The sequence below is a fragment of the Entelurus aequoreus genome, linkage group LG10 (assembly GCF_033978785.1).
Source record: "Entelurus aequoreus isolate RoL-2023_Sb linkage group LG10, RoL_Eaeq_v1.1, whole genome shotgun sequence".
Taxonomy (NCBI): domain Eukaryota; kingdom Metazoa; phylum Chordata; class Actinopteri; order Syngnathiformes; family Syngnathidae; genus Entelurus; species Entelurus aequoreus.
In genome coordinates this window covers 57,051,785-57,068,428 of record NC_084740.1, presented here as the reverse complement: position 1 = coordinate 57,068,428, position 16,644 = coordinate 57,051,785, and the positions used below count along the sequence as shown (strand labels likewise).

The following is a 16,644-nucleotide window of genomic DNA, read 5'->3' as shown; positions in this document are numbered from 1 at the left end:
GTCAGGTGCCACAATAGTCTTTTAATCTGTGTTCAACTATTGGAAGTAAGTGTCAGGTGCCACAATAGTCTTTTAATCTGTGTTCAACTATTGGAAGTAAGTGTCAGGTGCCACAATAGTCTTTTAATCTGTGTTCAACTATTGGAAGTAAGTGTCAGGTGCCACAATAGTCTTTTAATCTGTGTTCAACTATTGGAAGTAAGTGTCAGGTGCCACAATAGTCTTTTAATCTGTGTTCAACTATTGGAAGTAAGTGGCAGGTGCCACAATAGTCTTTTAATCTGTGTTCAACTATTGGAAGTAAGTGTGACAGGTGCCACAATAGTCTTTTAATCTGTGTTCAACTATCGGAAGTAAGTGTCAGGTGCCACAATAGTCTTTTAATCTGTGTTCAACTATTGGAAGTAAGTGTCAGGTGCCACAATAGTCTTTTAATCTGTGTTCAACTATTGGAAGTAAGTGTGACAGGTGCCACAATAGTCTTTTAATCTGTGTTCAACTATCGGAAGTAAGTGTCAGGTGCCACAATAGTCTTTTAATCTGTGTTCAACTATCGGAAGTAAGTGTCAGGTGCCACAATAGTCTTTTAATCTGTGTTCAACTATCGGAAGTAAGTGTCAGGTGCCACAATAGTCTTTTAATCTGTGTTCAACTATTGGAAGTAAGTGTCAGGTGCCACAATAGTCTTTTAGACTATGTTCAACTATTGGAAGTAAGTGTCAGGTGCCACAATAGTCTTTTAATCTCTGTTCAACTATTGGAAGTAAGTGTCAGGTGCCACAATAGTCTTTTAATCTGTGTTCAACTATTGGAAGTAAGTGTCAGGTGCCACAATAGTCTTTTAATCTGTGTTCAACTATTGGAAGTAAGTGTCAGGTGCCACAATAGTCTTTTAATCTGTGTTCAACTATTGGAAGTAAGTGTCAGGTGCCACAATAGTCTTTTAATCTGTGTTCAACTATTGGAAGTAAGTGTCAGGTGCCACAATAGTCTTTTAATCTGTGTTCAACTATTGGAAGTAAGTGTCAGGTGCCACAATAGTCTTTTAATCTGTGTTCAACTATTGGAAGTAAGTGTCAGGTGCCACAATAGTCTTTTAATCTGTGTTCAACTATTGGAAGTAAGTGTCAGGTGCCACAATAGTCTTTTAATCTGTGTTCAACTATTGGAAGTAAGTGTCAGGTGCCACAATAGTCTTTTAATCTGTGTTCAACTATTGGAAGTAAGTGTCAGGTGCCACAATAGTCTTTTAATCTGTGTTCAACTATTGGAAGTAAGTGTCAGGTGCCACAATAGTCTTTTAATCTGTGTTCAACTATTGGAAGTAAGTGTCAGGTGCCACAATAGTCTTTTAATCTGTGTTCAACTATTGGAAGTAAGTGTCAGGTGCCACAATAGTCTTTTAATCTGTGTTCAACTATTGGAAGTAAGTGTCAGGTGCCACAATAGTCTTTTAATCTGTGTTCAACTATTGGAAGTAAGTGTCAGGTGCCACAATAGTCTTTTAATCTGTGTTCAACTATTGGAAGTAAGTGTCAGGTGCCACAATAGTCTTTTAATCTGTGTTCAACTATTGGAAGTAAGTGTCAGGTGCCACAATAGTCTTTTAATCTGTGTTCAACTATTGGAAGTAAGTGTCAGGTGCCACAATAGTCTTTTAATCTGTGTTCAACTATTGGAAGTAAGTGTCAGGTGCCACAATAGTCTTTTAATCTGTGTTCAACTATTGGAAGTAAGTGTCAGGTGCCACAATAGTCTTTTAATCTGTGTTCAACTATTGGAAGTAAGTGTCAGGTGCCACAATAGTCTTTTAATCTGTGTTCAACTATTGGAAGTAAGTGTCAGGTGCCACAATAGTCTTTTAATCTGTGTTCAACTATTGGAAGTAAGTGTCAGGTGCCACAATAGTCTTTTAATCTGTGTTCAACTATTGGAAGTAAGTGGCAGGTGCCACAATAGTCTTTTAATCTATGTTCAACTATTAGAAGTAAGTGTCAGGTGCCACAATAGTCTTTTAATCTGTGTTCAACTATTGGAAGTAAGTGTCAGGTGCCACAATAGTCTTTTAATCTGTGTTCAACTATTGGAAGTAAGTGTCAGGTGCCACAATAGTCTTTTAATCTGTGTTCAACTATTGGAAGTAAGTGTCAGGTGCCACAATAGTCTTTTAATCTGTGTTCAACTATTGGAAGTAAGTGTGACAGGTGCCACAATAGTCTTTTAATCTGTGTTCAACTATTGGAAGTAAGTGTCAGGTGCCACAATAGTCTTTTAATCTATGTTCAACTTTTGGAAGTAAGTGTCAGGTGCCACAATAGTCTTTTAATCTGTGTTCAACTATTGGAAGTAAGTGTGACAGGTGTCACAATAGTCTTTTAATCTGTGTTCAACTATTGGAAGTAAGTGTGACAGGTGCCACAATAGTCTTTTAATCTGTGTTCAACTATTGGAAGTAAGTGTGACAGGTGCCACAATAGTCTTTTAATCTATGTTCAACTATTGGAAGTAAGTGTCAGGTGCCACAATAGTCTTTTAATCTGTGTTCAACTATTGGAAGTAAGTGTGACAGGTGTCACAATAGTCTTTTAATCTGTGTTCAACTATTGGAAGTAAGTGTCAGGTGCCACAATAGTCTTTTAATCTATGTTCAACTTTTGGAAGTAAGTGTCAGGTGCCACAATAGTCTTTTAATCTGTGTTCAACTATTGGAAGTAAGTGTGACAGGTGTCACAATAGTCTTTTAATCTGTGTTCAACTATTGGAAGTAAGTGTGACAGGTGCCACAATAGTCTTTTAATCTGTGTTCAACTATTGGAAGTAAGTGTGACAGGTGCCACAATAGTCTTTTAATCTATGTTCAACTATTGGAAGTAAGTGTCAGGTGCCACAATAGTCTTTTAATCTGTGTTCAACTATTGGAAGTAAGTGTGACAGGTGTCACAATAGTCTTTTAATCTGTGTTCAACTATTGGAAGTAAGTGTGACAGGTGCCACAATAGTCTTTTAATCTGTGTTCAACTATTGGAAGTAAGTGTGACAGGTGCCACAATAGTCTTTTAATCTATGTTCAACTATTGGAAGTAAGTGTCAGGTGTCACAATAGTCTTTTAATCTATGTTCAACTATTGGAAGTAAGTGTCAGGTGTCACAATAGTCTTTTAATCTATGTTCAACTATTGGAAGTAAGTGTGACAGGTGCCACAATAGTCTTTTAATCAATGTTCAACTATTGGAAGTAAGTGTCAGGTGTCACAATAGTCTTTTAATCTATGTTCAACTATTGGAAGTAAGTGTCAGGTGCCACAATAGTCTTTTAATCTATGTTCAACTATTGGAAGTAAGTGTCAGGTGCCACAATAGTCTTTTAATCTGTGTTCAACTATTGGAAGTAAGTGTGACAGGTGCCACAATAGTCTTTTAATCTGTGTTCAACTATTGGAAGTAAGTGTGACAGGTGCCACAATAGTCTTTTAATCTGTGTTCAACTATTGGAAGTAAGTGTGACAGGTGCCACAATAGTCTTTTAATCTATGTTCAACTATTGGAAGTAAGTGTCAGGTGTCACAATAGTCTTTTAATCTATGTTCAACTATTGGACGTAAGTGTGACAGGTGTCACAATAGTCTTTTAATCTGTGTTCAACTATTGGAAGTAAGTGTGACAGGTGCCACAATAGTCTTTTAATCTGTGTTCAACTATTGGAAGTAAGTGTGACAGGTGCCACAATAGTCTTTTAATCTGTGTTCAACTATTGGAAGTAAGTGTCAGGTGCCACAATAGTCTTTTAATCTATGTTCAACTTTTGGAAGTAAGTGTCAGGTGCCACAATAGTCTTTTAATCTGTGTTCAACTATTGGAAGTAAGTGTGACAGGTGTCACAATAGTCTTTTAATCTGTGTTCAACTATTGGAAGTAAGTGTGACAGGTGCCACAATAGTCTTTTAATCTGTGTTCAACTATTGGAAGTAAGTGTGACAGGTGCCACAATAGTCTTTTAATCTGTGTTCAACTATTGGAAGTAAGTGTCAGGTGCCACAATAGTCTTTTAATCTGTGTTCAACTATTGGAAGTAAGTGTGACAGGTGTCACAATAGTCTTTTAATCTGTGTTCAACTATTGGAAGTAAGTGTCAGGTGCCACAATAGTCTTTTAATCTATGTTCAACTTTTGGAAGTAAGTGTCAGGTGCCACAATAGTCTTTTAATCTGTGTTCAACTATTGGAAGTAAGTGTGACAGGTGTCACAATAGTCTTTTAATCTGTGTTCAACTATTGGAAGTAAGTGTGACAGGTGCCACAATAGTCTTTTAATCTGTGTTCAACTATTGGAAGTAAGTGTGACAGGTGCCACAATAGTCTTTTAATCTATGTTCAACTATTGGAAGTAAGTGTGACAGGTGCCACAATAGTCTTTTAATCTATGTTCAACTATTGGAAGTAAGTGTGACAGGTGCCACAATAGTCTTTTAATCTGTGTTCAACTGTTGGAAGTAAGTGTCAGGTGCCACAATAGTCTTTTAATCTGTGTTCAACTATTGGAAGTAAGTGTGACAGGTGCCACAATAGTCTTTTAATCTGTGTTCAACTATTGGAAGTAAGTGTGACAGGTGTCACAATAGTCTTTTAATCTATGTTCAACTATTGGAAGTAAGTGTGACAGGTGCCACAATGGTCTTTTAATCTGTGTTCAACTATTGGAAGTAAGTGTGACAGGTGCCACAATAGTCTTTTAATCTGTGTTCAACTGTTGGAAGTAAGTGTCAGGTGCCACAATAGTCTTTTAATCTGTGTTCAACTATTGGAAGTAAGTGTGACAGGTGCCACAATAGTCTTTTAATCTATGTTCAACTATTGGAAGTAAGTGTCAGGTGCCACAATAGTCTTTTAATCTATGTTCAACTATTGGAAGTAAGTGTCAGGTGCCACAATAGTCTTTTAATCTGTGTTCAACTATTGGAAGTAAGTGTGACAGGTGCCACAATAGTCTTTTAATCTATGTTCAACTATTGGAAGTAAGTGTGACAGGTGCCACAATAGTCTTTTAATCTGTGTTCAACTATTGGAAGTAAGTGTGACAGGTGCCACAATAGTCTTTTAATCTATGTTCAACTATTGGAAGTAAGTGTGACAGGTGCCACAATAGTCTTTTAATCTATGTTCAACTATTGGAAGTAAGTGTCAGGTATCACAATAGTCTTTTAATCTATGTTCAACTATTGGAAGTAAGTGTCAGGTGCCACAATAGTCTTTTAATCTGTGTTCAACTATTGGAAGTAAGTGTCAGGTGCCACAATAGTCTTTTAATCTGTGTTCAACTATTGGAAGTAAGTGTGACAGGTGCCACAATAGTCTTTTAATCTATGTTCAACTATTGGAAGTAAGTGTGACAGGTGCCACAATAGTCTTTTAATCTATGTTCAACTATTGGAAGTAAGTGTGACAGGTGCCACAATAGTCTTTTAATCTGTGTTCAACTGTTGGAAGTAAGTGTCAGGTGCCACAATAGTCTTTTAATCTGTGTTCAACTATTGGAAGTAAGTGTGACAGGTGCCACAATAGTCTTTTAATCTGTGTTCAACTATTGGAAGTAAGTGTGACAGGTGTCACAATAGTCTTTTAATCTATGTTCAACTATTGGAAGTAAGTGTGACAGGTGCCACAATGGTCTTTTAATCTGTGTTCAACTATTGGAAGTAAGTGTGACAGGTGCCACAATAGTCTTTTAATCTGTGTTCAACTGTTGGAAGTAAGTGTCAGGTGCCACAATAGTCTTTTAATCTGTGTTCAACTATTGGAAGTAAGTGTGACAGGTGCCACAATAGTCTTTTAATCTATGTTCAACTATTGGAAGTAAGTGTCAGGTGCCACAATAGTCTTTTAATCTATGTTCAACTATTGGAAGTAAGTGTCAGGTGCCACAATAGTCTTTTAATCTGTGTTCAACTATTGGAAGTAAGTGTGACAGGTGCCACAATAGTCTTTTAATCTATGTTCAACTATTGGAAGTAAGTGTGACAGGTGCCACAATAGTCTTTTAATCTGTGTTCAACTATTGGAAGTAAGTGTGACAGGTGCCACAATAGTCTTTTAATCTATGTTCAACTATTGGAAGTAAGTGTGACAGGTGCCACAATAGTCTTTTAATCTATGTTCAACTATTGGAAGTAAGTGTCAGGTATCACAATAGTCTTTTAATCTATGTTCAACTATTGGAAGTAAGTGTCAGGTGCCACAATAGTCTTTTAATCTGTGTTCAACTATTGGAAGTAAGTGTCAGGTGCCACAATAGTCTTTTAATCTGTGTTCAACTATTGGAAGTAAGTGTGACAGGTGCCACAATGGTCTTTTAATCTATGTTCAACTATTGGAAGTAAGTGTGACAGGTGCCACAATGGTCTTTTAATCTGTGTTCAACTATTGGAAGTAAGTGTCAGGTGCCACAATAGTCTTTTAATCTGTGTTCAACTATTGGAAGTAAGTGTCAGGTGCCACAATAGTCTTTTAATCTGTGTTCAACTATTGGAAGTAAGTGTGACAGGTGCCACAATAGTCTTTTAATCTATGTTCAACTATTGGAAGTAAGTGTGACAGGTGCCACAATAGTCTTTTAATCTGTGTTCAACTGTTGGAAGTAAGTGTCAGGTGCCACAATAGTCTTTTAATCTATGTTCAACTATTGGAAGTAAGTGTCAGGTGCCACAATAGTCTTTTAATCTGTGTTTAACTGTTGGAAGTAAGTGTCAGGTGCCACAATAGTCTTTTAATCTGTGTTCAACTGTTGGAAGTAAGTGTCAGGTGCCACAATAGTCTTTTAATCTGTGTTCAACTATTGGAAGTAAGTGTGACAGGTGCCACAATAGTCTTTTAATCTGTGTTCAACTATTGGAAGTAAGTGTCAGGTGCCACAATAGTCTTTTAATCTATGTTCAACTATTGGAAGTAAGTGTCAGGTACCACAATAGTCTTTTAATCTATGTTCAACTATTGGAAGTAAGTGTCAGGTGCCACAATAGTCTTTTAATCTATGTTCAACTATTGGAAGTAAGTGTCAGGTGCCACAATAGTCTTTTAATCTGTGTTCAACTATTGGAAGTAAGTGTCAGGTGCCACAATAGTCTTTTAATCTGTGTTCAACTATTGGAAGTAAGTGTCAGGTGCCACAATAGTCTTTTAATCTGTGTTCAACTATTGGAAGTAAGTGTGACAGGTGCCACAATAGTCTTTTAATCTATGTTCAACTATTGGAAGTAAGTGTCAGATGCCACAATAGTCTTTTAATCTCTGTTCAACTATTGGAAGTAGGTGCCAGGTTCCACAATAGTCTTTTAATCTGTGTTCAACTATTGGAAGTAAGTGTGACAGGTGCCACAATAGTCTTTTAATCTATGTTCAACTATTGGAAGTAAGTGTGACAGGTGCCACAATAGTCTTTTAATCTGTGTTCAACTGTTGGAAGTAAGTGTCAGGTGCCACAATAGTCTTTTAATCTGTGTTCAACTATTGGAAGTAAGTGTCAGGTGCCACAATAGTCTTTTAATCTAGCCTTGAATTGAGAGTCCTTTAAAAACACCATCATGAGATTCATGCCACTGAGTTACGTTCCTCTCCAAAAGTGTGTGTCTCCAAGAAGTGTTATTACTTACATACACACTGTCATTTGCGCATAGTAGATCAATACCACCTTAGCTACAATGCTAACATTACATTATAACAACAATAACAAAGATGAGTTAGCCTATTCTGCAAAGAGAAGCAAAATTACAAAATGTACTGCTTCCACTGTAGATCACTTACATGTAGGTGGCAGAGCTTGAGGATTCATTTTTAGATGTGTAGTGAAGCCTGATTTTTTTTATTTTTACAAAAGTTAATTGTGGGACATTTAAGAGCACAGTGTAACCTCGGTATACAAACATAATTGGTTCTTAAACAGGGTTATTCAATTGAAAAGTTTGTATATTGAAGCACATTTCTCCATAAGAAACATGAATATTGGATTCCAGCCTTGACAAAAGTCCATATTTTAGTAAAAGTTTGTACACTTTGAACACAATATATAGCCCTTTTCTTTAGAGACTCAAAGCGCTTTACATAGTGAAACCCTGTCATGACGTGGACTTTGGCGGGTTTGTTTTCCCGAGATGCAAGAATAGTTGGATCGGACATGGCTTGGAGGTAAATACATAATTTATTTTAACACTAACAAAAGGGTGTAAACAAAAGGCGCGCACAAGGCGGAGGTACAAACTTGACTATGAAACAAAAACTTACACTTAACATAGACTAAGGACATGAAACAAAAGAACTGCTAAACGTGACATGAATAAACAAAAACTTACTTGGAACAAGCATGGAAACGATCATGGAACAATGGCATGGAAGGAACGCATGAGTGACAAGGGTAACAGCAGATAATGTCGCCAGGCCGACCAACAGAAAAAGACAGGCTTAAATAACAGTGACATGATTAGTGACAGGTGCGTGAATCAAAATGTGCAACAGGTGAAACTAATGGGTAACCATGGAAACAAAACAAGGGAGTGAAAAAGCAGGAACTAAGTGACCAAAAACCAAACAGGACATAACTAAAACAAAACATGATCAAAGGACATGACAAACCCATCTTTAAGGTACATTTAAAGCAGTATGGGTGGCACTGGGAGCAGGTGGGTAAAGTATCTTGCCCAAGGACACAACAGCAGTGACTAGGATGGTGGAAGCAGGGATCGAACCTGGAAACCCTCAAGTTCCTGGCACTGGCCGCGCCCCCCAGTGATGGAATCAACTTTCTATTTAAGTTAAAACAACAACTTCGTAAATGGAAGTGCCCTGCCAACACACTGCCACTAGCCCTGTGGTGCAGTCACTGTTTGAAATCACAAAACTCCCTAACTTTAACAGCTTTGCCACTACAATGATTAGAAATGTGATAAAAAGAACACAAAGTAGCACAGTAGCTAAAAGCGTCAGTCTGCTAACTGAATGAGTAATGACCACCGGAGATCCATCACACCGGATGTGCTGTCAGCCACAACAAGGCTGAGCTGCAGGCACACATTGGGTTGAAACCTTCCTATACGGATAAATAGTTTGTACACCAAAGCATATTTTTATTTGACCTGTGGTTTGTAAATCAAGGTTCCATGCTTCTTGATATAAGAGGAAGACATTTCCAGTTGAAATTAGAAACCAAATTATGTATGGACTGTGGAAAATGTTCAAGACGTGTAGCACAGTTGTTTTCGTTGTGTTCCCCTCCTTGAGGTTGTGGGTGTATACACGGGGTAGGCTCATCTAGATAAGTACCAAGGCCAATGACAAAATACCTTTTTTTCTTCTTCCTGATGTCACACATAATAACATATTTACTGTAAATATACACACATACACACATAATAACATATTTACTGTAAAAATATACACATACACACAACAGATTTACTGTAAATATACACAAATACACATACAGACATAATAACATATATACTGTAAATGTACACACATACACATTCACACATAATAACATATTTACTGTAAATATACACACATACACTTACACACATATTAACATATATACTGTAAATATACACACATACACACATAATAACATATTTACTGTAAATATATACACATACACATACACACAACAGATTTACTGTAAATATACACACATAATAACATATTTACTGTAAATATACACACATACACATACAGACATAATAACATATATACTGTAAATATACACACATACACATACACACATAACATATTTACTGTAAATATACACACATACACATATATTAACATATTTACTGTAAATATACACACGTACACACATACTGTAATAACATATTTACTGTAAATATACACACATACTGTAATAACATATTTACTGTAAATATACACACATACACACATACTGTAATAACATATTTACTGTAAATATACACACATACACATACACACATTATAAATCATTTACTGTAAATATACACACACACTCATAACATTTACTGTAGATATACACACATAATAACATATTTACTGTAAATATACATACATAATAACATATTTATTGTAAATATACACACATAATAACATATTTACTGTAAATATACACACGTACACACATACTGTAATAAAATATTTACTGTAAATATACACACGTACACACATACTGTAATAACATATTTACTGTAAATATACACACGTACACACATACTGTAATAATATATTTACTGTAAATATACACACATACACATACACACATAATAACATATTTACTGTAAATATACACACATATTTACTGTAAATATACATACATAACATATTTATTGTAAATATACACACATAATAACATCCATCCATCCATCCATCCATCCATCCATCCATTTCTACCGCTTATTCCCTTAGGGGTCGCGGGGTGGCAACATATTTACTGTAAATATACACACATAATAACATATTTACTGTAAATATACATACATAATAACATATTTATTGTAAATATACACACATAATAACATCCATCCATCCATCCATCCATTTCTACCGCTTATTCCCTTAGGGGTCGCGGGTGGCAACATATTTACTGTAAATATACACACATAATAACATATTTACTGTAAATATACATACATAATAACATATTTATTGTAAATATACACACATAATAACATATTTACTGTAAATATACACACGTACACACATACTGTAATAAAATATTTACTGTAAATATACACACGTACAAACATACTGTAATAACATATTTACTGTAAATATACACATGTACACACATACTGTAATAATATATTTACTGTAAATATACACACATACACATACACACAATAACATATTAACTGTAAATATACACACATATTTACTGTAAATATACATACATAATAACATATTTATTGTAAATATACACACATAATAACATCCATCATCCATCCATCCATCCATCTCTACCGCTTATTCCCTTAGGGGTCGCGGGTGGCAACATATTTACTGTAAATATACACACATAATAACATATTTACTGTAAATATACACACATAATAACATATTTACTGTAAATATACACACATAACTGTCATGATCCGTGGTCGGATCATGTTTTGTGTTATCGGGTTGTTTTGGACTCCTTTTAGTTCCTAGTTATGCACTTCCTGAGTTCAGTCACCATGGTTACTTATGATTTTCACCTGCCTTTTGGCGCACCTGTTGCTAATCAAGAGACACTATTTAAGCCTGCCTTTCTGATCACTCGTCCCGGCTTCTTTGTTTGCTCCACACAACAAGTTACGTTTGTTATTCCTGTGATTCCCCATTCGTATTCCTGCGCTAAGCTTCGCCATAGCTTCCCATGCTATCTGTTTATTCTTGTTGTTGTCTGCGTGTATCTACGGTGTATGATTTTTGATTAATAAATCATCTCCTACCTTCACGTTTTCGTCCGGAGTTTGTCCGTTTTGCATCTGGAGGAACGACCCCGCATAAAGATGTGACCCCCACGTGACAATAACATATTTACTGTAAATATACACACATCATAACATATTTACTGTAAATATACACACATAACATATTTATTGTAAATATACACACATAACATATTTACTGTAAATATACACACATAATAACATATTCACTGTAAATATACACACATCATAACATATTTACTGTAAATATACACACATAATAACATATTTACTGTAAATATACACACATAACATATTCACTGTAAATATACACACATCATAACAAATGTACTGTAAATATACACACATAACATATTTACTGTAAATATACACACAACATATTTATTGTAAATATACACACATACTAACATATTTACTGTAAATATACACACATAACATATTTACTGTAAATATACACAGCATTTTCATCCCCTCTCAACTCTCCCGCCGTTTCAGCGCTCTCCGCTCATTACCGAGTGTGCGAGCCCTACTCCGACCACAAGGGGCGCTACCACTTCGGCTTCCACTGCCCCCGCCTGTCAGACAACAAGACCTACATGTTCTGCTGCCACCACAACAACACCGCCTTCAAGTACTGCTGCAACAGCACCGAGTTCCAGATGGTCATGCAGGTCAACATCACCACCAGCGGGGACGGATATTCACACAAGTGAGTCATCAGCCCTTTTTACAAGCACCTCATTTAGCACTTTGACCACTGCACACTGCTGCTACCACTACACCCTGCTCACTGCACAGTGCTGCTACCACTACACCCTGCTCACTGCACAGTGCTGCTACCACAGCACCCTGCTCACTGCGCTGCACAGTGCTGCTACCACTACACCCTGCTCACTGCACAGTGCTGCTACCACTACACCCTGCTCACTGCACAGTGCTGCTACCACTACACCCTGCTCACTGCACAGATGGCTCAAAAGTCAGATGTAATATTTAGGTGCCTCCGGCCTTTCTCCGCTGCTTGTCCTCCCGGTTAACCCGGCGGCATCTCCGGGCCGCGCTCCTCCTGGCTTGGTCTCACGGTGCTCTCCGGCCCGTGGGTGTGGGCGTGGTTTGGACCGCTCCGCCCTACGCATGCTGAGGCGTGCTGTATCACCTGCTAGCGAGGAGTTTAATCTTCGGATGGCCCTGATAAATGTCCGGTCCTTGGCGAACAAAACGTTCTGGCTCAATGACTTCTTTACCACCCGAGAGTTGGATTTTATGTTCCTCACCGAGACCTGGCTGACTGTTGGAGACAATGTGGCGTTCTCCGAATTGCTTCCACCGGACTGTGATTTCCTCAACTCCCCCAGGACTACAGGCAGGTGCGGAGGAGGTTTAGCCTCTGTTTACAAATCTTCGTTCACTTGTCGGCAGATTCCACACGTTACCTATGCTAGTTTTGAACTACAACTCTTTGAATTAATTCTGTCTCCCCCTGTTCTGTGCGCAGTGGTATATCGTCCACCTAAATCCAACAAAGACTTTTTACATCACTTTGCTGATTTTCTATCGGGGATTTTGGTGAATTACGACCAAATTGTAATTTGCGGCGATTTTAATGTTCATGTTTGCTGCCAATCAAAACCTCTGGCCCGAGATTTTCTGAATCTCCTTGATTCATTTGACCTCAAGCAATCTGTCATTGGCCCGACACACGAAAAGGGACATACTTTAGATCTCGTGGTTTCCTATGGTTTATCTGTTTCTGTAAATGAAATATGTGCTATGTCTCTCTCCGACCATTCACCAATTTTGTTTACAACGGTAATCCCGTGCTCTGGCAATAATTCCAGCTATGTCCCCGAGCGCCGCTCACGCATGATCAACCCTTCAACTGCTGCTATGTTTTCAGTTGCCTTCAATAGACATTCAATCTGTGCACTGGGTGTAAACTGTGATTTTACTGCTGACGAGATTTTTTCCATGTTTACCTCGGCTTGCACTGATATTTTGGACTCTGTTGCGCCCCTTAGATCCAAACGTAGCAAAGCTTTTCTAACACCATGGCTAAATAACTCTACGCGCGCTCTCAGACGCGCTTGCAGGCGCGCGGAGCGAAAGTGGGTGAAGGATAGGCGTCATGTCTCCCTCCAAATCCTGCCGGACTCCGTGTCTGAATACCAGCGAGCCGTAAAAGCATCGAAAACAAAGTATATTTCTACCTTGATCTCCAGTAACAGTCATAAACCCCAAGTTCTTTTTAAAGTTTTAAATTCTCTCATCAACCCCCGTGATGTGTCACCCGTTGTCCCCTCACCTGTCCTCTGTGAAAGTTTCTTAAACTTCTTCATTGACAAAATCTCTGCACTCAGACCATCTGACACCTCCGCTCCTCCTCTCCCCCCCCCTCCCCCAGCTTGCTGTTTTCGAGCAGTTTGAGCCTATCTCCCTCTCCTCCCTCTCGGACACAGTCAAACACCTGCGGCCCACATATTGCCCATCAGATAGCCTTCCCTCTCGCCTTCTCAAAGAAGTCCTTGATTCAGTTGGCCCTACTATTTTATGGTTGATTAACACCTGCCTCTCCTCCGGATATGTCCCGGCTGCTTTTAAGCATGCTGTGGTGCAGCCTTTAATTAATGTAGCGAGGAGGCGGCTGCCTGCCTCTCGTTCCCTCACAGGGTGATCGAAGACGCTGCGAAGCTCAGCAGAAAATAGGGGTAGGCTGGAACGAAGTCCGGGTTTGCTGTCACCAGTCTTGGGACTAACTGTAACGCCGTTACTTTCGGCGGTAAATAGTAATCTAACGCGTTATTTTCTATATTCAGTAACTCAGTTACCGTTACTACATGATGCGTTACTGCGTTATTTTACGTTATTTGTTGTGTAGTATCGGCTAGAAACTGAGAAGATCTGAGTGTTTTATTGGAGCGCTGCGGAAGAGGCGACCGGAAATGAGGCGCGCGCTGTGTGTGTGTGTGTGTGTGTGTGTGTGTGTGTGTGTGTGTGTGTGTGTGTGTGTGTGTGTGTGTGTGTGTGTGTGTGTGTGTGTGTGTGTGTGTGTGTGTGTGTGTGTGTGTGTGTGTGTGTGTGTGTGTGTGTGTGTGTGTGGGAGGGGGCGTGTCTGTGTTTACATCATGGCGGAGCCAGAAGTCGAGTTTTTTAACATGGAGATATTCTCACTACCTTTTTTTTGTCTACCACAAAGAAAATAACATTTTAGTTTAATGTAAGTTGTGCATGGTATTTTTATTTTTATTTTTATTTTTTATTTTTTTTTATATATATCTTTTTCATAAAGAAATACAATCATGTGTGCTTACGGACTGTATCCCTGCAGACTGTATTGATCTATATTGATATATAATGTATATATTGTGTTTTTTATGTTGATTTAATAAATACTAATAAAAAATTTTAAAAAAAATATTTTTTTATTTATTTATTTAAAAAAAAAAAAATTCTTGTGCGGCCCGGTACCAATCGGTAATCGGTGTAGTGACTGTAACAATGTGTACTGACTGTAACAATGTGGTGTAGTGACTGTAACAATGTGGTGTACTGACTGTAACAATGTGGTGTAGTGACTGTAACAATGTGGTGTAGTGACTGTAACAATGTGGTGTACTGACTGTAACAATGTGGTGTGCTGACTGTAACATCCTGGTGTAGTGACTGTAACAATGTGGTGTACTGACTGTAACAATGTGGTGTAGTAACTGCAACAATGTGGTGTAGTGACTGTAACAATGTGGTGTAGTGACTGTAACAATGTGGTGTACTGACTGTAACAATGTGGTGTAGTAACTGTAACAAGTGGGGCGACACCACTCTGTGTACGGAGACACACAATTAGCTGCTAGCCGCTTGTCAGCCGGTTGACTAACAATAAATAAAATGTCAGCCAGATTGACATTTAACGGCATTAACGGGTAATGGCCATCACTTACTGTTTTTCCCCCAAATGTTGATCGGCACATCCCTAAACATTCCCTAAAACTTCAGCATCTAATGACTGAGTCAAATACAACTTGGACATAATTCTAATACGGTTGTAGCTTATAAGATGTCATTTTGTATTTTACATAACATCTTTTAATGACCTTTAATTTATTTAATATATGATTTTCACCTACGCAGTGGACTAGTGGTTAGAGTGTCCGCCCTGAGATGGGTAGGTTCTGAATTCAAACCCCGGCCAAGTCATACCAAAGACTATAAAAATGGGAGCCATTACCTCCCTGATTGGCACTCAGCATCAAGGCTTGGAATTGGGGGTTAAATCACCAAAAATGATTCCCGGGCGTGGCACCGCTGCTGCTCACTGCTTCCCTCACCTCCCAGGGGGTGAACAAGGGGGTGGGTCAAATGCAGAGGACACATTTCACCACACCTAGTGTGTGTGTGACTAGCATTGGTACTTTATTTCATATATTTTTGTTGGTATTCACATCCAGTGGTTGTTTATTATGATGAAGTCTGTAGAAAGTACATTACAGAATGTTATTGTTTATCCTGCAGTAATTACACAGCCCTGGTGGGAGTGTGGATCTACGGCTTCTTCGTCATGGTCCTGCTGGCTCTGGACTTCTTCTATTACTCGGCCATGAATTACGAGCTGTGCCGGGTCTACTTGGAGAAGTGGGGTCTCGGGGGCCGCTGGCTAAAGAAGGCTCGCAGTCAGTGGCACCGGGCCATGGAGGAGGAGAGCCAGGCTCAGCCCATGATGGCGGGCCACTACCAGCCCAGACACAGCCTGCGAGGGGAGAGCCACAGCCCCACGTTGCTGCCCTACAACACATCCACCGCCTGGTGAGTCACTGCCCACTACACAGCCCCACGTTGCTGCCCTACAACACATCCACCGCCTGGTGAGTCACTGCCCACTACACAGCCCCATGTTGCTGCCCTACAACACATCCACCGCCTGGTGAGTCACTGTCCACCACACAGCCCCACGTTGCTGCCCTACAACACATCCACCACATGGTGAGTCGCTGTCCACTACACAGCCCCACGTTGCTGCCCTACAACACATCCACCACATGGTGAGTCGCTGTCCACTACACACCCCCACGTTGCTGCCCTACAACACAGCCACCACATGGTGAGTCACTGTCCACTACACAGCCCCTCATTGCTGCCCTACAACACATCCACCGCCTGGTGAGTCACTGCCCACTATACAGCCCCACGTTGCTGCCCTACAACACATCCAC

The 16,644-nt window shown here is 39.0% G+C and overlaps 1 protein-coding gene across 1 annotated transcript in view; it reads left to right on the top strand.

Moving 5' to 3' along the window:
- LOC133658036 (protein shisa-like-1a) overlaps window positions 1-16,241 on the top strand; it is a gene marked incomplete at its 5' end in the record, with an annotated part of 112,184 nt that extends 95,943 nt beyond the window's left edge. The window contains 2 exons of the mRNA XM_062059641.1: window positions 11,936-12,149; window positions 15,947-16,241. Coding sequence (XP_061915625.1) covers window positions 11,936-12,149; window positions 15,947-16,241 — 509 coding nt within the window. The remainder of the gene's footprint in view (window positions 1-11,935; window positions 12,150-15,946) is intronic.
- Between the last annotated feature and the right edge of the window lie 403 nt (window positions 16,242-16,644).